General features: G+C 35.4%; 1 protein-coding gene across 1 annotated transcript in view; it reads left to right on the forward strand.

Annotated features, from left to right (window-relative positions):
* The window catches only part of Tpp2 (tripeptidyl peptidase 2), a 69,877-nt gene that overhangs the window by 40,219 nt on the left and 7,177 nt on the right, over positions 1 to 22,481 (forward strand). The window contains exons 16-27 of the mRNA XM_031368971.1: positions 13 to 119; positions 2,033 to 2,187; positions 3,442 to 3,558; positions 3,759 to 3,859; positions 4,814 to 4,910; positions 6,249 to 6,386; positions 7,594 to 7,838; positions 8,042 to 8,120; positions 10,154 to 10,192; positions 14,991 to 15,142; positions 17,500 to 17,596; positions 18,498 to 18,628. Of these exons, the coding sequence (XP_031224831.1) occupies positions 13 to 119; positions 2,033 to 2,187; positions 3,442 to 3,558; positions 3,759 to 3,859; positions 4,814 to 4,910; positions 6,249 to 6,386; positions 7,594 to 7,838; positions 8,042 to 8,120; positions 10,154 to 10,192; positions 14,991 to 15,142; positions 17,500 to 17,596; positions 18,498 to 18,628 (1,458 nt within the window). The remainder of the gene's footprint in view (positions 1 to 12; positions 120 to 2,032; positions 2,188 to 3,441; positions 3,559 to 3,758; positions 3,860 to 4,813; positions 4,911 to 6,248; positions 6,387 to 7,593; positions 7,839 to 8,041; positions 8,121 to 10,153; positions 10,193 to 14,990; positions 15,143 to 17,499; positions 17,597 to 18,497; positions 18,629 to 22,481) is intronic.

Below are 22,481 nucleotides of genomic sequence, written 5' to 3' on the forward strand. Positions count from 1 at the left end.
TTTAATTTTCAGAGTAAATGAGTCATCACATTATGATCTAGCCTTTACAGATGTACATTTTAAACCTGGTCAAATTCGAAGACATTTTGTTGAGGTTCCTGAGGGGGCAACCTGGGCCGGTAAGTAAAATTTGTTTATCTTTTTATTTTTTAAATCTGTTAGAGAACTTGTAAACTGGTGATGATGTACTATTGCTGTGTTGATTTCCTGCTAAGAGTTCTCAGGAGTTACTTTTGTATATTCTATGTCTATGCTAGTCCCTTACGAGAGCTGCTTCCAGAGGGCTTTTCTATACAATACCTTACCAAAACTCCGACTTGTTGAGAAAGAGGTAGAATGAAGTTGTGGGAAGACCCCCCTTCGGGGAATTTTTCTGGGTTCAGGTGTAGGCGCCTACCTAACTGTGAACACCTAGTTTTACATAGCTGAATTTCTATCTTAACTGATACTGCTTACCCTCTTGTGTAAGAGTAGACAGTTTTAAAGTGCTTCATCTATGTTAAGGTAATCTTCATAGTCTAAACAGGTCAGTGTATTTGGTGACAGAAAGCTATTCCCTGCTATAACTGTGAGTTGTCACTGTAGGCTATTTTATGGTTAAGTTGTGGAGTTCCCTGGACTGCAATATTTACATAAGGCCTATTGGGATTAGTTATAGTAGGACAAAAGAATAAAAATCTTAGCCACAGAAATTACTCATTACTACCCAGCCGTTGCAGTTTACCCAGAGTCTGTTTTCTGTAATTAAAAAAAGACAAAGAAAAACACTTTGTTAATGGTAAGAGTCAGTAAATATAATTTTCTTATGATTTGTAGTTGTTGAAAACATGTAGGATTTGAGATGGTGGTTATTGTTATAAAACATTGAATGGTATAGAATGAATGTGTTGCCACATCATTTCACAGTGTTAGATTACAAATGTTCTTTTGGCTTCTATTTTCATACCATTCAAAATTATCAAAACATCATATATGAATTCATAGCAATTAGTTATTTTCCCCTCTGTGCTCCCTGGTCTGTAAGAATCAAACCTTATTTTGGTGCCCTTAAATTAGACCAGGTGTTCCCTAAATAATCTTGCCTCTTCATGACTTTGGTTTACATCTGGCAGTGCAGTACAGTAAAGCTAAGCAGGTGTGCTTGCTACTTTGGGGAAAGAGTAAGCTAGGATGAAAATTTTGGCATGATAAATAGGGTTTTCTAAAATTATGATGATTTTATAGGGAATTAATTTGCTTTCCAATTAAAACAAGAGAAAGAGTTTTTTTTTTTTTCAAAGTCCTGGTTATAATTTGTGTATAGATCCAAAAACAGTTTTGGTCTTTCCTAACATCTGTAGTAAGGATTGTTGCTTAGTTACTAATGGTTTGGTTTATTTCTTTTTTTTTCTTTCTTCTTTTTTTTTTTTTTTTTTTTTTTTTTTTTTTTTTTTTTTTTTTTTTTTTTTTTTTTTTTTTTGGTTTTTCGAGACAGGGTTTCTCTGTATAGCCCTGGCTGTCCTGGAACTCACTCTGTAGACCGGGCTGGCCTCGAACTCAGAAATCCACCTGCTTCTGCCACCCAAGTGCTGGGATTAAAGGCGTGCACCACCACTGCCTGGCCAATGGTTTATTTCTTACAAAATATCATCTATACACATACTTTATTCTTTGTTTCACAAAGCTGACAGCTTTCCTTTGAAAATACCAGTTTAGGGATTGGAGAGAAGAATGGTTAAGAGCACTTGCTGCTCTTGCAGAGAGACCTGGATTTGATTCTCAGCACCCACACGGAGGCTCCCAACCATTTAAAACTCTAGTTCCAGAGTATCCAATGAGCTCTTTAGCAGGCACCAAATATGCACATGTTGTACAGACATACATGAATATAAACTCTAATATGTATAAAATATAAATAAATCTAAAACATAATAAAGAAAATATTTTTATTATTACCTAAACAGATTAAATTTTAGTAATTTCATAATAATAATTAACCATTTTATGAGCATTTTAATTCTTGCCATTTTAAATTTTAATTTCTTTACTTTAGAAGTTACCGTGTGCTCATGTTCTTCTGAGGTATCGGCCAAATTTGTTCTTCATGCTGTACAGCTTGTAAAGCAGAGAGCATATCGAAGTCATGAATTTTATAAGTTTTGTTCCCTTCCAGAAAAAGGAACACTTATTGAAGCTTTTCCTGTTTTGGTAAGTTTATCTAACAAGAAAATCCAGAACGCTCCCAAGACATTATATGTTGTACCTAGATCATGTGATTTAGATTCTGTTCATGCCTGTCAGATAAGGTAGGATGATAGATAGGTAATTTAGTGAAGAATACTGAAATCCTGGGGCTGGATTGAAGGCTCGTGGCTTAAGAGTACTTGTAGAGGAGTCTACTTCAGCTCACAGCACCCACTGGGCAGCTTGCAACCATCTGTCACACCAGTTCCAAGGGCTCCTATACCCTCTCTGATCTCCTCATGCACTGGGAAAGCACCAAATGCAAGCAAAATATTTATATCTGTAAAATAAAAATAAATCAATCTTTAAAAAAAAAAATACTGAAAACCAAACTAGTTATCACAGTACTTAACCTTACTCCTAGTATTTGGGAGGCAGGAGAAATAGGAAGATCTCTAAGACCAGCCTGATTTACTTAGTGAAAATCTATGAATAAGTAAAATTTAAGCTGTGTTTCAGAAGTGAATTTTCCTCCTCTGTTCTCCCCTTTTTAAAGTGCTATGGTGGAACTCAGGGTCTGTGCATCTAAGGCAAGCAGATGAATTGTATGCCAACCAACATTCATACCTCTTTAATTCTGATACTTCAGTTAAAGAAATGTTCTAATCTTGGACCTTCATTTACATTGGCACTTGTTATCTTACTTAAAGTCCTACTGTTCGGAATCTCTAAAAGGAGTTTAATTTGCAGACAAAATTGTTGTCAGGTCTCTGTTTTACCCATGTTTGGAATGATTAGTCTTTCCTTCATGGAAGGGGAATGTGCTGCTGTGCTCGCCTTGCTTGCTCCTCTGGGTTTTCATTTCCTTCGGTAACATTATGTCTCTTATGTCTCTGTTACTTTGAAATGGGTGATGTTAGCTTTGTTCATCTCCTTAAATGTACAACAGGGCTTAGGATACTCTTTAAAATTGATCCTTATGAGTAGGATATGACTATAACTTTACTGATACATACTCATGCCTATTGAGTATGCCTTATAAATTTTGTAATATTTCTTCTCGTTATGAATCTTAATTATGATTAAATTGGCCCTATGGTTTTTTTATTACTAATGTACTATGTGCATAAATAAACAAATGTAAGTAGATAATGGATGATAAAATATTTTGTTTCTTGATACAAGTAAAAATTTTGTTTTGAAACAGGTAATAGTTGGTCATATGAGGAAGAATTAGAAAAGAGATTCATTCTTTAACATTCTCATTTTTATTTCCAGGGTGGGAAAGCAATTGAATTTTGTATTGCTCGTTGGTGGGCAAGTCTCAGTGATGTCAATATTGACTATACCATATCATTCCATGGTATAGTGTGCACTGCACCACAGTTAAACATTGTAAGTACTATAACATTCTCATTTTTAGTGTCATTTTTGTTATGAAAAATGACTTCTGTGGTAGATATAAAACTTAATTAGAATCTAATCTATAAATCTGAATATATTCACTCATGAATATTGAAAACTTGCAGTAATGAACATATATATAAAATATTGTCTTAATATTTGAGAAATTAATTTTTAAATATGTTTTGTAGCATGCATCTGAAGGAATCAATCGTTTTGATGTTCAGTCCTCTTTAAAGTATGAAGATCTGGCTCCTTGTATAACTTTGAAGAGCTGGGTGCAAACACTACGGTATGTCAATGTTTTAAGAGCTACAAAAGTTGAATGTTAATGGAAGAATTTTTTTATTGCTTTTTGTTGTTTTTCTAATTTTTTATCTATGTGATGCTAGCATTACAAAAAAAAAAAGTTTTGTTTTGCTGTCTAGGAATTCTCTCGACTTTCCAAAACATGGTTCAGTGTTGCTTTCTACCCTGATCCCATCATCAGTAGTGTCCCTATATGTTAACCATTTCATTTCTTGATAAAACAAATTAGCAGTTGAGACTGAGGCAGGAGGAAAGCAAGTTCAGAGCTACCTGGATAACTCAAAAAGTTGAGAAAAGGGATTGTGCAACTGCTTAACAATAGTGTTTACTGTCCATGTGTAAGGCCCTCAGTTTAATCTCAGATATTACAACAAAGCAAATTAACAGTGTCAAATTTTTATTTTGTGAATGCCTTGCTGATTGTTTGAAAAATTCAGAACCAGAAAATGTCATTGACACTAAGAGAAGTTTGTCTCCTGAGTGTGTGCCATTAGCTCCCCGTGGAAGTAGGATTTTCCAATATTGGTGCTCTGCTGCTGATATCTTGGCAGTGTCATCTCCTTAGGACAAGGACTAGCTACACCTCTGGCATACAGTGTGGCCCATGCCATGCCTTTGCCCTGCACCAGCAAGTATGAGTGAGTGTACACATCAGGAATGTTCTTTAACTCTTATTGGTAAGCATCACCCAAGTGTTGGGATTTGGCTCTGCTAAGAGCTCTATAGGAACATTTTTAAGTGTTTTTGATCATGAACTTCTATTGATGACTTTGTAGTATTGTAGCAGTTTAGTCAATATGGACTATATATTAGTAGTTAAAAGACTGTACCGTTTACTATAAAGACCGTTTAAGGAGTGGTCCTCACCTTGCATGTTTACCTGCTTTCTTTAAATGAAGTCTTGACTTAATTCAGTGATGTAGTTGTCTTGTTACAGCCCAGTAAATGCGAAAACCAGACCTTTAGGATCAAGAGATGTTTTGCCAAATAATCGCCAGCTTTATGAGATGGTCCTGACATACAGCTTTCATCAGGTATGTGTTTGCTAGTAAAATATACCTAGGTAGTAAATAAATTCCCATCTTATGTACTATGAAATCACAGATGGAAAGATGTGGCTGGCCTTTGAGACTTCATTTTTATTCACAATTTATTGAGGTTTTTTTTGTTGATAGGACAGGTAACAGAAAGAAGGAAAACCAGGAAGGAGTTGTTACTCTTCCACACTGTTTCAGAGGGCACTCTCTGGACTCTGTATGTTTGAGGTTGTAGTCCAGCAGTACACTGTACTGGAGCCCGCCAGCACAAGTTGAATAGTCTCTGAGGAGAGAGCAAGGTTTAAAGATAGGAAAAGCAGAAAGAAGACAAGAGACAAGAGGTAGAATTGGGAGGACTGCTGGTCAATACCACAGCAGCAGCAGTAAGATGTCTGTTTTCATTCAAATGCCTTTCTGTTCCTACACTGAGGTCAACAGAATCTTCAGCCCCTCACCTTGAGCCTCAAGTGTACCTCCTCTTATCGTTCCATGCCTCAGGAGGCCAGAAATTTGTGCCAACAAATGCTGACCCACCTTGACTCTGCCTGGCAGGCAGACTTACTCTTTTTTTTCTTTCTCTCTGCTTCAGAGAAACAGGCAAACTATTACTCTGCTTTTAAAAGTAGGCAAGTGGCTCCAGACAGTACAAAATGGCAGGATGAACATTTAGCAGAGGCTGCTCAGCTGACAAAGGACAGAAAGCAGTGAGAAGGGTACCAAGAAAAAAATTAGAGCATGGCCCCTACCAAGCAGCTTCCTCCAGAGAAGCCCTGCCTACTATAATTTCAGTGATCTCCAAAGAACACAACATCCCCAGCTGGGTACCAATATTCAGCATGTGTAAGAGATACCGCACCCCTTGACCATCACACAAATCTCCATTTGTAACACCTAGCCTTACTATGCTTTGCAGAGAGTCAATAATCTAAGTAATTGATTGAGATCATTGTAAATGGTGGATCAAGGAGGGTTTTAGAGTCAATGAGATTTCAGTTCATTTTATGCTTACTTTATTAAAACATAATGTGAATTTAGTTTTAATGGTACACACTGGTAGATTTCAATAAATTGCTAGATTCTAGTTTTATAAAGAAATGAGACTTTGTTAGAACTATATATACTCGTTAGAAATGTATGTGTGTGTGAGGAAGAAGCACACTAGGTTTGTAGATTTTAAAGTTTACAAAAGTGTGTCTATTTAATGCCAAGACAGTAACTATCATATACTTTGAAAAAAATAGTTCTAAGAATGTAATTTGGATACTTTCTTGAAAAATGTCATTAGTATTATATATTATATATAAATCATATCAATAATTGTTTTTTTTTTAATAGCCCAAGAGTGGAGAAGTAACACCTAGTTGTCCACTCCTTTGTGAATTGTTATATGAGTCAGAATTTGACAGCCAGCTGTGGATTATTTTTGACCAGAACAAAAGACAGATGGGCTCAGGAGATGCCTATCCACATCAGGTATAAATTATAAAAAGTAATAAATCCCAGATTTCTTGTTAAGTTATAATACTTAAAACATTTTTTAAAAATACTATAAAGTTACATTCAATTTTGTGACACCTGTAGAACTCTCTTTTGCTTATTGTAGTTATTAAGCAACAGACTTGACAGTTTTTCTGCCATATACCAGAGGATGTAGCTTACAAATATTGGCCAATAGAGCAGGGACTACAGCCAGGACTTTGCACATGCTCAGCAAGCACTCTTCCACTAGATTAGACCTCAGTCCTTGTATACCTGTTTGTAGTATTTCTTCCTCCTACATACTGCTTCTACTTACTAGGTAGACAGTGAATGGGAGACTGTAAAGTGATCCCAGGTCTGAGTGGAACACTGGGATATTAAGGCCTGGTGGTTTCAGTTGATTAGTACTTTCAGATCTGAAATTGTACTGAGCATTGAATTACATGCTATGCACTTTGTTTTCCACTGACTCTAAAGGAAAAGAAAAATCTCTTGACATGTAACTATTTGGAATTTTTGTCTCTGGTTGAAATTGTATTTGAAGAAATAGGAGATATTTTTCCTGAAATGCTCATGAATTTTTGCTGAATAACAAAATAATAAAAAGTGTTTGTGGAAGCTTTTGCCCTTAAGGAATGATCCCAGTTTTCCCCTGTCAAGCAAGCAGCCTTCTCTCACTGTAGTCTGGGGTGTTACTAGAGTTCCATTTCACGTTGGCTCAGGAGACATTGCTTCTGCAAAATAAAGACAGTAAGCCTATTCCATGAGCATGTCAGCAAAGTGGGATGGAGGTTTACAGTCCTTGTCTTCCCTGCTTGTCATAAAGGAGTGTGACACTTCACAGCTAAAATGTAAAGTGTAACAGAAGTCACACATGTACATACACATGAGTGTTTGTTTTAGATAATATACAAATCTAATTTTGACTTTTTGACGACCACTTCATATTTCTTATGTCCTATAAGCAAAAATATACTTGCTTTTCTTAGTTATGTCTAGCACTTATTGGGTGAATATGTAGATATGCTTCGGGTCAGGCGAGCCACTTGTTATTTCAAATTCTACCTGCTCACCAGCACCCTAGACACTTTGAATATAGATGTCTAATAACTTGTATCTTCTGTAAATGGAACTGTCTCTTTTATCCTTTTATTCTCATTTTATTGAACTAAACTTACTTTACAAATGTTTTCTTTTTTAGTATTCTTTGAAACTGGAGAAAGGAGATTATACAATTCGATTACAGATTCGTCATGAGCAAATCAGTGATTTGGATCGTCTCAAAGATCTTCCATTTATTGTTTCGCATAGGTTGTCTAATACCTTGAGCTTAGATATTCATGAAAATCATAGTCTTGCACTTCTAGGAAAGAAGAAATCAAGCAGCTTAACATTACCACCCAAATATAATCAGCCGTTCTTTGTTACTTCCTTACCTGATGATAAGTAAGTGCTGATGTTGATGATACTGAATGACATTATGGTTCATATAATAGTCTAGATTTATATTTTGCTATCATTTTAGTCTGAAGTTATTTCTCAGTTTGATTTTTGAAAATTTGGACATGGGAAATATTTCAGTTTGATTTTAAGTATTTTTGTGAAACTTTTTCTTTTGTTACTTTTTCCCTTTTTAATTCTCTCATTAGAATACCTAAGGGGGCAGGACCCGGATGCTACCTTGCAGGCTCCTTGACATTGTCAAAGACTGAGCTTGGAAAGAAAGCTGTAAGTACTAGTGTTTTACACTGAAAGTGCCTGTTTAAACTTTTCCATCCCTTTGAAGATGGGCTTTAAGTCCATGGTTCAGAAGGGGTAAAAGAATACTTACAGGGAGGGAACAGTAATTGTTTTTTGTTTTCTTGAGCTGGTAGTGAAGGTGGATTAATATTTGGTACCTTTTTAAATGTGTTATTAAAAAGTATTTTATGTTCTTTACCACAAGCCTCATGCTCTAAACCTATCCCACCTCAGTTCCTAAAGTTCTTGACATCCAGGTCATAATTGGTTGAAGCAAATGGGATATGTAAAATTACAGCATGCCCTAGAATTTCAACCAACATATTGTAGATATTGGAATAAGTCAGATTCTCTCTATTTGTTTATAAAAACCAATCTGAAGAATATTTGTTAATGGATATTGGCTCTCATATTTGTGAAGGCTTGTTGAGGCTTTGTATAATTATGTGGATAAATGTACAGTGTTTCTTCTGATTCTGCTTTTTATAGTTTCAAAAATGATGCTTTTTGTGTCTAGTTTAGTGGTAACTGAAACTTAAAGGTATTTATTTCAGGTTTTTCCATCTTGTTTTTGTTACAGATTTGTTGCAGAAAATGTTTTTTATGTGGATCTGTCACCCTTTATCATAGGTCATTTTGGTGTAATACAGTTCTTACATCTGTGCATTTCTCATTTAGCATTAGTTCATACAAAACTATGTAAGTCTACGTAACCTAATCCTGGGATCTATAAATGCTGTTATCAGAGTGAACTCATCTCATTTATCTTGAAATGTATTTTTCTTGTCACTGTTCAACTAAGGTCATATATTCATAACCATAAGGAATATTTGGGGATTTTGTGCTTAGAAAACATTTACCTTGACATCTCTCAGGGTGCATTTCATTGTGTACTCTTACTCATACATACTTCAGTGTCATTTGAAAGTAAAGCAGCACTTGATACTGGACTTTGTTCTTGAACTGATTGAAGAAATCCTCATAGATCTTTTTGGTAGATTTACCTAGATGGCTACTTCTATCTATGGGACTTCTACTGAATTTTTCACCCAGATGATAGATAACTCATCTCAGAAGTCCACTTCTCATGGAAAGTATAGCAAAAAAGAATGATTGGCAGAAGTATTCTTTTTTTTTTTTTTTTTTTTTTAATTTTTTTTAGGGGTAGGGGGTTGAGACAGAGTTTCTCTCTACTGCCCTGGCTGCCCTGGAGCTCACTCTGTAGACCAGCCTGGCCTCGAACTCAGAAATCTGCCTGCCTCTGCCTCCCAAGTGCTGGAATTAAAGGGGTGCGCCACCACTGCCTAGCCAGAAGTATGCTTATAAGAATTCAGAAATAGTACTTCCTGACAATACTACCAGAGGCAATATTGAAATTATAAGTGCTTGGAATTGACTGTTGCTAGCTTACTATAGATAGACAGGATGTTTATAAGAAGATAGCAATAATCTAATGTTATCGAGTATAATCGCCCTTGGGTTCTTTATTTAAACTTTGCTCAGCAGTTTTATACTTCTTAGGTTTTGGTAGTTGGAGAGGAAATGCCGTTTACTTCACTTTGCCTTTCATTGTAGACTTGAGTGTTACTTTGGTTTTTTTCTTTTTTGGTTTTTTTGTTGTTGTTGTTTGGTTTTTGTTTGTTTGTTCTAAAGAATGGCTTAGGCTTGTGTAGTGGTCGTGACCTCCTGTATACAATCAGACTCTGCAGACTGTCAGCTAAATTTAAATGTTTTTTAAATGTTTTAATGATAATGGAATTTAATCACTAAATATTTTAACTAAAACGCTGAAAGAATTTTGCCTTAAAATGGCATATTTGATTTCATTTTTATTTTTAAAAATTGGTATGGCAGTGCTGCTTTCTTTAAAAGCATGCCATTTTGGTCACAGATCTGACCCTTCTGAGTACTGTGACACATACAGATGGAATGTTAACTTGGAAGAAAGTTAGGCAGAGGTGGTATCTCCATCCTGTGTAGATTATGCATGTTTTCTTACAGAATGTCGTTCTAACTCCCAGGGGCAGTCTGCAGCAAAACGACAAGGAAAATTTAAAAAGGTACTGATTGTCAGTTCTTAAAAACGATGTCTTAAAGCCTTATTTACATAGCTATTACACTTTTTTTCTCTCACTATTATAAATCTTTATTTTTAAAGAATCTCTCCCTTAGTTTCCTTTCTTTACATTCTCCAATATAGTTCTCTTAGTTAATACCTATAAGTAGTATTGGCATATTGCCTTTCTATCAAAGGCTTTTTAAACCATAGCCCTCTGGTTTACTTTCCATATTTATGAATATGGGAACCATATTTATTAGACTATATTTTCCAATGGAATGGATGATTTTTATTGCTTCTTATTTATTGGTATGGATAAGATGTCAAGTTGAAAAGTTTGAAATTTTGCATATCCAAAGTAATAAAGAGATAAATGCAATGGAGAGCAAAGTCATTTTTAAGATGTAGGACCGGCAAGATGACTCAGTGGGTAAAGGTACCTGCTGACAAGTCTAACAGCCTGAGTCTGATCTCCAGGTCTCAAATGATGGAAAGAGAGTTGTAGTCTGACCTCTGTATGTGTACCATGACACTCACCTACACACACACACACACACACACACACACACACACACACACGCACAAATAAATAAATAAAATAAAACTTTAAAATGTAAGAAAAATATAAAAAAAAACTATTATAATCTAAAAGCCATTTTAAATAAAATGATTTTGTTAATAAACTAGTCTCTACTCTTGTATCTATCCTAGTTATGGGAGGACAGATACAAAACATAGTGAATAAGAACTAACTAAAAGTTGAGTCTGTAATAACACAGACAGATTTGATACCATGAGTAGTTGATTCTACTTGGTTTCTGTTAGCATATGAGAGTCTGTTTTGACTGCTGGACCCACATTTAACTTGAAGATCTCTAATCTGAGTACAGAGAATGGGATACATTTGAGGAAGAGCCATTCAGTGGCCTATTTATCCAAGAGGTATTATAATAGAAGAAACAGTTGTGTTTTATAGTATTGAAATGTTGTCCAGAATGTTCTTGTTGTGTATTGATAATATGCTCTGGTACACCATGAAGAATCTTCTAGTTAAGAAACTGAAGACCAGTATTTCTCAGATGGTTGATTTGACCCATTTGGGCACAGTCTTAAACCATTTAATAGATCATCTTGTTTGATGCATTGATATGTGCCTCTGAGTTGCCATGAAGACAGTGTGAAAAGCTTTGCCAGGAACTCACTGCAAAAGGAAGCAGATTTCAATAAGGGTTTAGGCATTGCTTTTTTTCCCCCCCACTTGTATTTTTTAGTTGGCCTACAAAGTCTTGTTGGGCTAAGGTTGTACAAGATATAATAGTACTGAAGTGTAAGATTATTATTACTGGAAGCTGAATAAAGGTTGTGTAACAAACTTGGGATCTAGAACTGCTTCTGTCCATCCCTTCCTATCAGTACAAGTACATGGCATAGTACAGCTACTTTATAAAAAACAAATATAAAGTTACAAAGAGAAATACTTAACACATTATAATATAAAATAATTTAGATACTTTTAATAAACCATAAATGGCACCAGTGACATTAATCTTTAAACTAGTTGAGCTTTTATAAAGCTTTTACTTTGATAACTAAATTAATAATTGAAGCACTCAAGAAACTGGGCCTTTGAGCCAGATCTAAGTGATGTTGTGTTATGCTATCCACTGGGCAGTTACTGGTTTTACAGGCAACATTGCTTCTGAAAAATGTTCTTCAGTTTGAACACTATTGAAATCTTTATGGATAGCTTACAAAGGCTTTTTTTTTTTCTTCAATTTCAATACTAAGTTTCTTTTGTTGAGAACTCTATATTTTCTACTATGAGTATTCTTGAATATCTTTTTTAAAACATCACAATCAATCATGATTTAAGGTACAAAATCATTACTGTTAAATAAACTATATATTAGTCCCTTAAGTTAGTTGAAAAATAAATTTATTAAAGAGTGTGATCATGATGACCCAGTTTAAAACAACTCTCATTTTCCTTTTGATTAGGGTTTATAAATACTCCATTTTAATAAGATTTTAATAGAAAAATCTTGTGAAGTATTTTTATAAAGTTTTACTATATTTTAATTGTACTGGTTATTGATTTTTTCTAAGATCATAAACTTTTATACTCATTTTTAATGATAGTTCAAGCTTGCTATAATAGGATTTTATATTTTCATAGGTGTTACCTTTATCATACATTAACATATTATTCATATTAAATTCTATTTTCTGTTTTCCATACTAAAACAGTAATAAAACTTGCCTTATCTTTGAAATTCAGAGGAGGACTTGCCTTCCAAAACATAGGTTTCTTGAGAATTTGATACTATAGGTAGGGTCAGGCTTTTCAAATCCCTTTTTTCTTTGTCTGGGGCAATAACCACTCAGGAAAGTGATCTGCAAGCAAGCAGTGGAGAACAAAACAAAAGCCGAGCATGGTGGAGCATGCCCATAATTCCAGCACTGTCAGAGTGTGGGAGGAAGGACTGAGACAAAATCAGGAATTTAGAGTCAACAGGGCTTACATTGCAAGAGCTGGGCTCTGGAATAAAAACAGTGGTGATGTTGAGGAAGGAAGGATGGCTAGGTGTCAGAGTCCTAAAGAAGCAAGCCCACAATAGACCTGTTTCTTTTTCTAGTCTTGGACCTTGTGTGAGCTTTTGTTCTTGGGCTCTGACTCCCTTACCCAGAGAATATAACAGCGGGCTGCAGATAAATTTCTAGGGCTTTCTCATTTCTGTTTTCTGCTTTTTAAATAGGTCATGAAGATATGGTGGTGGTTATTTTGTAGTGAAGTGATAATAGAACTATAGCAGTCATTCCTCATATACTATTACATCACTTTAGATCCCGGAATTGAGTATCAGATATTGTTAAAATAGATGTGTTACTTACACATAAAAGTCCTATTTGGGGGGGCTCATGTTTTTCAGAAATAATGTCAAAAGGGTAGTATATGTCCCTTTGGTAATATAAGTTTGTTCTAATGTTAGAAACTTCACTAAAATAAATGTGGATATTAACAGCATTTTAATATAAACCTGAAAATAGAATTTGAAAAGCTGGCTTAAATAATGACTTAATTGAGGACAATCAATTTGTTGCCAAAAATTAAGTCTGAACATTGGTTAATATTTCCCAAGCAATGTATGTCTATAGGAAAGATTTATACACCATAGACAAAGTAATCAGCTACCTTTTTCTGCCATTTTCAAAGCAGAGCTTTCTCAGAGTTGTAGGCTTATTCCCCGGTTTTCTGTATCTTTGGTTTTTGTCTCAAGACAGTACTCTTGCCAAGGTGATTAGCAGGCTCCTTGCAGCCAAGTCTCTTCTCCATTATTCACCATCTTCCATCTGGTTTAGCAGTCGATCAGTCCATTCTTTTGTTTCTTTGAAACTCACTTAATTTATTCTGTGTGAGGAGTGGAGGAGAAAAAGAGAGGGAAGGAAGGAAAGACGGATATCTAACAGCAGTCAGTTTTTTCCTTCTATTAGGTAAGACCTAATAGGAATCAAATTCAGGTTTTCATGCTCAGCAGCAAGCCCTATCACTGTCTCAGACATCTTGCCATCCCTACTGTTTCTTTCTGCATGGATGTCCTCAAGGTTTTCAAAACCCCAAATTCCTTTTGATTGTCCCTGTCTTAGAGCATCTTTGGGCCAAGCAATAATACCAGATCTACTCTCTTTTATTCTGTTATTTCTGTTAGTCTTACTCATGTCATAACTTTAACCACTATTGGCAAACATTCTTAGCTCTGCCTTCAAAGACTATCTATTCTTTTTTGTTTGTTTGTTTGTTTCCCCAGCTTATTATTTAGTTCCACACAATGTAGAGATTATTAGGCTTGTTTGCTAGTTTGTTTTCCTACCTCTACTTTTTTCTTCTATAGTATGTTCTCAAGATTTATATATCATCAAGAGGTATAAAACATAGCCCAATTTTTAACATATACATACATATATGGTCAGGTCATTAAAACGTGAGGTCTTTATTCACTGCCTTACGTAAGATATTTATTAGGCTTCTTTATATATTTCAAATAGGATCTATATTTTTAACCATGTCCCCCCAAACTCTCTGTGGCTGTAGCTTAGTTTATGTAAATTTTCATATACTGGGTTTAGGTTTCTATACTTGTTCAATTTCTACTCCTAGGCTAACTCTTGGGGGAGGGGCTTTTTCTCTGTTTAGTTAGGTTATTCAAATTTATTCATGTTTTCATTTAGCTTCACTAACCTTTCCATTACCACTTTGTTTGCATTGTTTTCCTGTCTTACCCAACACTCACTGTGTGTCCTTTATTGATTCATTTTTGTGTGTCATATGTCACTATCAGAAATTACTCACTTGTGTGTTTATTGTCTGACTAACTCTAGGTAGAACATGTATTTACAAGTGCTGGAACAGTGCTTGTCTACTCTGCCCTCTTACTAAGAGAAAAAAAAATTTATTTTAGTTTTAACTTGTTTTCTTCTGTTCAGCTTTAATTGTGAAAGTACAAGGTACACTCTCCTTAAGGTGTCAAGTGCAACTAAGAATGAGAAAGACACTCATAGAGAACAATTCTTGCCTCTTTTAATGAAATGGATAAAAACTTCAGTGCTTTTAAAGTGCAGAGGGAAAACTCGAGTAATTGCAGATTGGTGTTTTTTTGTTTTTGACCCTTCAGATGTGGAATACAATATAATACAACTCAGGCACTCACAACCCACATTACAAGACTCTCTCAGCTTTTGACAATGATTTTAAAGTGTGTGATGTGCATATATTAACCTAAGGCTTTCTTTCACCTTCCTAGGATGTGATCCCTGTTCATTACTATCTCATACCTCCACCAACAAAGACTAAGAATGGCAGTAAAGATAAAGAGAAGGATTCAGAGAAAGAGAAAGATTTGAAAGAAGAGTTTACTGAAGCGTTACGAGATCTTAAAATTCAGTGGATGACCAAGTAGGTCATTTTAGTAGATTCCAGTCCTCAAGTAATACATGTGTGTGTATAGACTTTACTCAAAATTGCTACCTGGATGAGAGGATTGCAGGTTTTTAAACTTTTCCTCTGTTTATACTTTGTATACATACATAATTTTTACAATAAAATATGTAAAAATTTTATTTTAATTTGCTCCAAAAGAGAATTTTATTGAAGGGCATAAAAAAGAAACAATAACCTTTTCTTCTTTAAAAAAAAAAAAAATCACCATTGCTTTTATTATCTGATCTCTCTCTGAGCATGTAGCAGTGAGATGATTATGTACCCTACTTTTCCAGTTAATTTTGGTGTTGGGTACTTCCTGTGTCATTTAATTATTTAAAATTCTATTTTTAGTGACTATATACTTCATTATGTGTACAGTATAATCTATTTAATAACTTACTTAGAAAGTTTATAGCTTTTCTCTATAATTGTGTGATGACTTTTTTATACATACAGTGTTAAGTCTGTTTTCCTATTTGTTTGGTTTTAATTGTTTGAGACAGTGTCTCATTTATCCCAGGCTGTCCTCAATTCTCTGGTTGGACAAGAATGACCTTGATTCCTGGTCATCCAGCCTCCCAAAGGCTGAAATAACAGTTATATACAAGCATACCTGGCCTAATGGACATATTTTTAAATTTTCTGTCAGATAATATAATCTGATTGCTAGTTTAGATATCTTTAGAAGTTCCCTTGATACGTTTCTCAAATTGGTTTTTTGGTATGAATGTAAGATCAGTATCTATACACGATAGAAAAAGCTGCTGTTGATCATTGTGCTATTTACATACTGCTTATTGTTCTCAGCTGAACATATACTCTGCCCATTCTTCATTAGAATATTAGGCTTTTCTTACCCCCTTAAACTTTTTAACATGAAAGATACTATTTGCTTATCACTACTTCAGCTTATTCTTTGGCTTTTACTTTACCTTTTAACACAAAACTTTATTCTGTGAGGGTGAATCAGTTGCTTTTTTTCCATTGTTTTCTCTTCCTGATAGTTTCCTGGGGGAGTCCTCTTTCGCAGACTTGGTCTATACATCTTTGTGGATATGTGACCTGAAGGGGAACAGAAGCCTTTATAATGGGAAGAGAATTCTCAGGGATTAAACCAGTATGGTGTCAGTTTGTATTCATATTTGCTGGCCTATCTAAAACTAAAGGTAGCTCACCAGATTTCAGAAAACTATGTCTGCCTTTGGCTGCTGCTTATACATAGCAAACAATACAATTTAAATTTCTTCAGAGTTGCAAAGATTTACTTCTCTTAGGAGAGGCTGAGAAGGCTCTTATTCTGCCATCCAGTGAAACTGGTAGGGAAAAAATATTTATATAAAGAAAAAGAACTCTCAAAACTTGTAGAAATGGTTCTAAAGGCAAACTGCAAATGGAGATGCTTCTAATCAGGAATATATATACAACTATGGTAGGTGGTAAAGATAAAATAGTTATTCAAAAGCATGAGAAAACTTAATTCAATCTTCAGAACCCACATTAAAAAGCTAGGCATGTCGCACTTGCTTATAATCCTACCACTGAGATGGAGACATATATTCATGGGGCTCAGCCTAATCAGCAAGTTCCAAATTCAGTGAGAGATTTTGTCTCAAAAATAAGGGCCAGGGTGCCTGAGAAATGAGCCCAACATTGAACTATGGCTCCTCACACACAAATATACAGTTTTGTAAGAAAATGGAAGTATTAACTACAGACTGCTGCCTCCTCCCTACCAAATCTTGATTTAGACTGGCTCCACCAAGACATTATCTTCTTTTGCCTTAGCTTCATTGTACCATTCCTTACCCTGCACATATTCTTACTGTTTGCTGGGGGTTTAGGTCCAACCTAAAGACCTTATATGTCCTCCCTCCATCAAAAGTGCTCAGCTCATGATCTGGAGAAATAGCTCAGGAGGTAAGAGCATCTACTGCTCTTCCAGCAGACCAAGGTTTGGATCCCAACACCCATATCAGGTAGTTCAAAACTATCTGGAACTCCAACTCCATGCATTTTTTTTGACACCCTCTTCTGGCCTCTGTGGACACCCAAATACATGTGATAGATATCCACGCACACAAGAACATTGTGAGTTCCCACTGAGCCATATCTCCAGCATCATGTTTATGCCTAGTTTCATCTATATGTTTTATAGGACTCTTAACTGAAGTAATTATCAGATAGATACATCATGTGTAACTAGCCCCTCTAATAACTATACTTACATTATAAAATATCTTATTGACTACAACTGTAAAGCAATGTTTACATTTATTTTTAACCAAAATTTGCTTTTAATTGAAAATTACTAATATGTTTCTTTTACATAGGCTGGATTCTACTGACATTTACAATGAATTGAAAGAGACATATCCTGCTTACCTTCCGCTGTATGTTGCACGTCTTCATCAGTTGGATGCTGAAAAGGTTAGATTTAGTAATTTTTTTACTAATTTGCTTTTTGTATAAGTGCTAAAGTTTGTATTTTTGAGTAAAGGTACGCCTTATTTTCCTGCCTACTGAAAATTAATTTCTTCCAATTGAATATGACACTTAAGTATAAGAACTGGCAATAAATAAATAAATAGAACTGGCCACTACTGAGTTACTGAGTTCAGTTTTGGTTATGAAGTGGTAGTATGTATTTGTAGTAATTATGCAATGATGGTACTTGATTTCTTTTTTTTTTTTTTTTTTTTTTTTTTTTTTGGTAATTCCAGATTGTCTAATGTGGACCATAGGCCAGCTTTTGTTACTGTTAATGGAAATAGGAACATGGCAAAATCAGGAAGGTTTAGAGTGTACTAGAATAGAATATTTAAAGGAGATCTCTCAAAAGCAGTTTGACAAGAAAACAACTAAGTAAACTATTCAAAATGGTCATAGTTAAGTAAGAGTCTTGGTTATAATCTTTGTTTACTCTTTCTTATTTTAATGATTATTTAGAAAGAATTTGCTTGGGATTAAGGATTTGGGGGATTTTTAATTTCTGCTTTTTCATGTGACGTGGCATAAAATAAAGATTATTATCTCTAAAATCTTAATGGTATGCTAGAAAGGAATTTTCCTTGTTTAAAAATAAGTCATTTTGGTAAGCTTTATAATTTGTTTTATTTTCAATTCTGAACTATAGGCTTAAGCTAGGAACTGTCATACCTCAGCCTGTTTATCTAGGAATACTGGAAATGGTAAAAGTCACATTAGAAGATAGCACAGAGCTCTAGGCCTAGAAGGAAGTGACATAGTGCCATACAGTTTCATGGCTGGGACAGTAGAAATAAAAATATTTTAATGCACTATTTTATACAATTCTTTGTTTCCTATCTAGGAACGAATGAAAAGACTTAATGAAATCGTTGATGCTGCCAATGCTGTTATTTCTCACATCGATCAAACCGCTCTTGCAGTTTACATTGCAATGAAGACTGACCCCAGGCCTGATGCAGCTACTATAAAAAAGTACCTAACCAGTAAATAATCTTTCTTGCATCTCATTTCTTAGTTATTTGTTTAATAATTAGGGACTAGTGTTGAAGATTTTTAAATTTCTTTTAAAATATACAGTTAGGATTGATAGTTTTTTCCAACTCCCCCAGAAATTTCATAATTTTCTTCAGCTTTTTAAAACACAGCCCAAGAAAATAACCCATGCCCAGTCTTTGGTTAGTGGTTTAGTCTCTGTGAGCCCCAATGACTCCAGGTTAATTTACTCTGTAGGACTTCTTGTGGTGTCCTTGACACCTCCAAATCGCTTGATCCTATTCCCCACAACTTCCCAAACAACTCATAAAGATTAGATGTGGTTCTCTGCATATTTTTCCATTGGCTGTTGGATAAACCATCTCAGAAGACTCTGCAGGCATAGCAGAATATCATTAGTAATTTCAGGGCTAGGCTCTCACCCATGGGATGGGTCTCAAGTTGGGCTTAACCATTGGTTGGCCATTCCCTTAAACTCTGCTCCATCTATATCCCTGCACATCTTATAGGCAGGATAAATTTTGGGTTGAAGGTTTTGTGGGTGGGTTGGAGTCCCCCTCCCTTCACTGGAAGTCTTACAGGTAACCAGCCACTGCAGTCTTCATGTCCCTAGCTGGTAGGAGTCTCATATAGTAAACCCCTATGGACTCCTGAGAGCTTCCCCATCCCAGACCTCTAGCTCATCCCAGAGATGTCCCTCATTCACGGATTTACATTCTCTCTCCCATTCCCCAAACCTCAACAGTGCTCTGGAGACCTGTTCCCCACCCTAACCCCTCCCACCCAGTTCCCTTACTTCTTCCACCTCCATAGCCTATTTTATTTCCTCTTCTGAGTGAGATTCAGTCATCCTCCCTATTACTTAGTCTCTTTGTGTCTATGGATTGTAACATGGTTATCCTGGACTTTATAGCTAATGACCACTTATAAGTGAGTACACACCATGTTTGTCTTTCTGGGTCTGGGGTATCTCACTCAGGATGATATTTTCTAGTTCCATCTATTTGCTTATAAATTTCATGATGTAGCTGTTTTTAATAGCTGAGTAGTAGTCCATTGTATAAATGTACCACAATTTTTTTTTATATCCATTCTTCATTTGCGGGACATCTAGATTGTTTCCAGTTTCTTGCTATTGTAAATATAGCTACTATGAACAGAGTTGAGAGGTTGTCCTTGTCGTATGGTGGGGAGCATCTTTTGGGTATTGCTGAGGGGTGATATAACTGGCTCTAGAGCTAGAACTATTCCCAATTTTCTGAGAAACTGCCAAATTGATTTCCAAAGCAGTTGTACAAGTTTGCACTCCCAATAACAATGGGGAAGTATTCCCCTTGCTTCACAACTTCACCAGCATGTGCTGTCATGTCTCTTGAGTTTTTAATCTCTCCATTCTGACAGGTGTAAAATGATCTCAGAGTCATTTTGATTTCCATTCTCCTCATGATTAAGGATGTTGAACATTTCTTTAAGTGCTTTTCTTTGTAGAGAATTCTGTGTTTAGTTTTGTACTTTAGTTTTTAATTGGGCTATTTGGATTATTGATGTCTAACTTCTTGAGTTTTTGGTATATTTTTGAATTAGTCTCTATCAGATCTTTTCCCATTCTGTAGGCTGCTGTTCTGTCTTACTGATGGTGTCCTTAGCCTTGCAAACCCTTTTCAGTTTCATGAGGTTAATTCAGTTCATTCAGTTTTTCTTAGTATATGAGCCATTGGTGTCTACTCAGGAAATTGTCTCCTGTGCCAATGGTTCAAGGCAGTTCCACACTTTCTCTTCTATTAGATTTAGTGCATGTGGTTTTATGTTTAAGTCTTTGATCCATTTGGACTTGAGTTTTGTGCAGGGAAATAAGTATGGTTCTATTTGCATTCTTCTACATGCAGACATCCAGTTATACGAGTAGTATTTGTTGAAGGTGCTTTCCTTTTTACATGGTATGGTTTCAGCTTTCTCAAATATTGTCTGTTGATGTATGGATTTATTTCTGGGTCTTCAGTTCTATCCCATTGATCAACCTGTCTTTTATTATGTCACATGGATTTTATTACTATTGCTGTTAATACAGCTTTAAGTCAGGGTTGGTGATAACCTCCAGAAATCCTTTTGTTGTACAGTATTCTTTTAACTATCCTAGGTTTTTTGTTTTTTCCATATGAACTTGAGATTGTTCTTTCAAGGTCTCTAAAGAATTGAGTTGGAATTTTGATGGGAATTGAGTCTGTAGACTGCTTTTGGTAAGATAACTATTTTTATTCTGTTAGTCCAACAGAGAATGAGCATGAGAGATCTTTCAGTCTTCTGATATTTTCTTCAATTTCTTTCTTTAGAGACTTGAAGTTCTTCTCATATGGGTCTTTTACTTGCTTGGTTAGAGTTTACTTGAGATATATTATTTATGACTATTGTAAAGGAAGTTGTTTCCCTAGTTTCTTTCTTGGCCTGTTTATCATTTGTATGAAGGAGTGAGGGCTACTGATTTTTGTGCGTGCTTGCATGTGTGTGTATGTTAATTTTGTATCAGGCTACTTTGCTGAAGGTGTTTATCAGCTAGGCGTCCTCTGGTAGAATTTTTGAGGTCCCATATGTATACCATATGGGAATATCTGTACTTCGACTTCTTCCTTTCTAATTTGTATCCTCTTGATGACTTTTAGTTGTCTTATTACTCTAGCTAGAACATCAAGTACTATATTGAATAGATAGGGACAGAGTTGTCTTGTCCCTGATTTTAGTGGAATTTATTTAAGTTTCTCTCCAGTTAATATGATCTTGGCTAGTGGCTTGCTGCATTTTGCCTTTATTGTATTTAGGTCTGTACATTGTACCCTTGACCTCTCCAAAACTTTTAGCATGCTGAAGTATGTTTCTTATATGCAGCAGAATAATGGATCCTGTTTACATAGCCTGTGTCATTTTATTGTGGAATTGAGTCCATTGATCTTGAGAGATATTAACGACCAATGATTCTTATTTCCTATTATTTTGTTGTTGGAGGTGGTTGTGTGTGTGTGTGTGTGTGTGTGTGTGTGTGTGTGTGTGTGTGTGTATTTTTCTTCTTTTGGGTTTGTGGTGAGATAATTAATTTTATGTGCTTTCATAGGTGTAGTTACACTTCTCTTGTTGTTTTCCTTTTAGTGTCCCCTGTAGAGCTGGATTTATAAAAAGATAATGTTTAAATTTGGATTTGTCATGGAGTTTCTTGGTTTCTCCATCTAGGGTGATTGAGAGTTTTGCTGGGCATAGTGACTTGTGTTCTCTTAGGGTCTACAAGACATCTGTCTAGGATCTTCTAGGTTTTAGAGTCTCTGTTGAGAAGTCAGGAATAATTCTGATAGGTCTGCCTTTGTATGTTCCTTGGCCTTTCTCCCTTACAGCTTTTGATATTCTTTCTTTGTTTTTTTGACTATTATGTGATGGGAGGATTTTCTTTTCTAGTCCAATCTATTTGGTGTTCTGTAAGGTTCTTGTTCAGTTTATAGCCATCTCTTTTTTTTAGGTTAGGGACGTTTTCTTATATGATTTTGTTGAAGATGTTTTCTGGCCCTTTTTGAAGTTGGAATCCCCTCCCTCTTCTATTCCCCCCTGCTATTCTTAGGTTTGGTCTTTTCCTAATGTCCCAAATTTCCTGGATGTTTTTACACTAGGAACTTTTTACACTTGACAGTTTTTTGACTGGTGTGTCGATATCTTCTGTGGTACATTCTATACCTGTGATGCTCTCTTCCATCTCTTGTATTCTGTTAGTGATGCTTTTGTCTCCAGTTCCTGTTGCCTTTCCAGCTCCAGGATTGCCTTCATTTGTGATTTCTTTTTTTTTTTTTTAAACTTT

Source organism: Mastomys coucha, unplaced genomic scaffold, assembly GCF_008632895.1.
Source record: "Mastomys coucha isolate ucsf_1 unplaced genomic scaffold, UCSF_Mcou_1 pScaffold14, whole genome shotgun sequence".
NCBI lineage: Eukaryota > Metazoa > Chordata > Mammalia > Rodentia > Muridae > Mastomys > Mastomys coucha.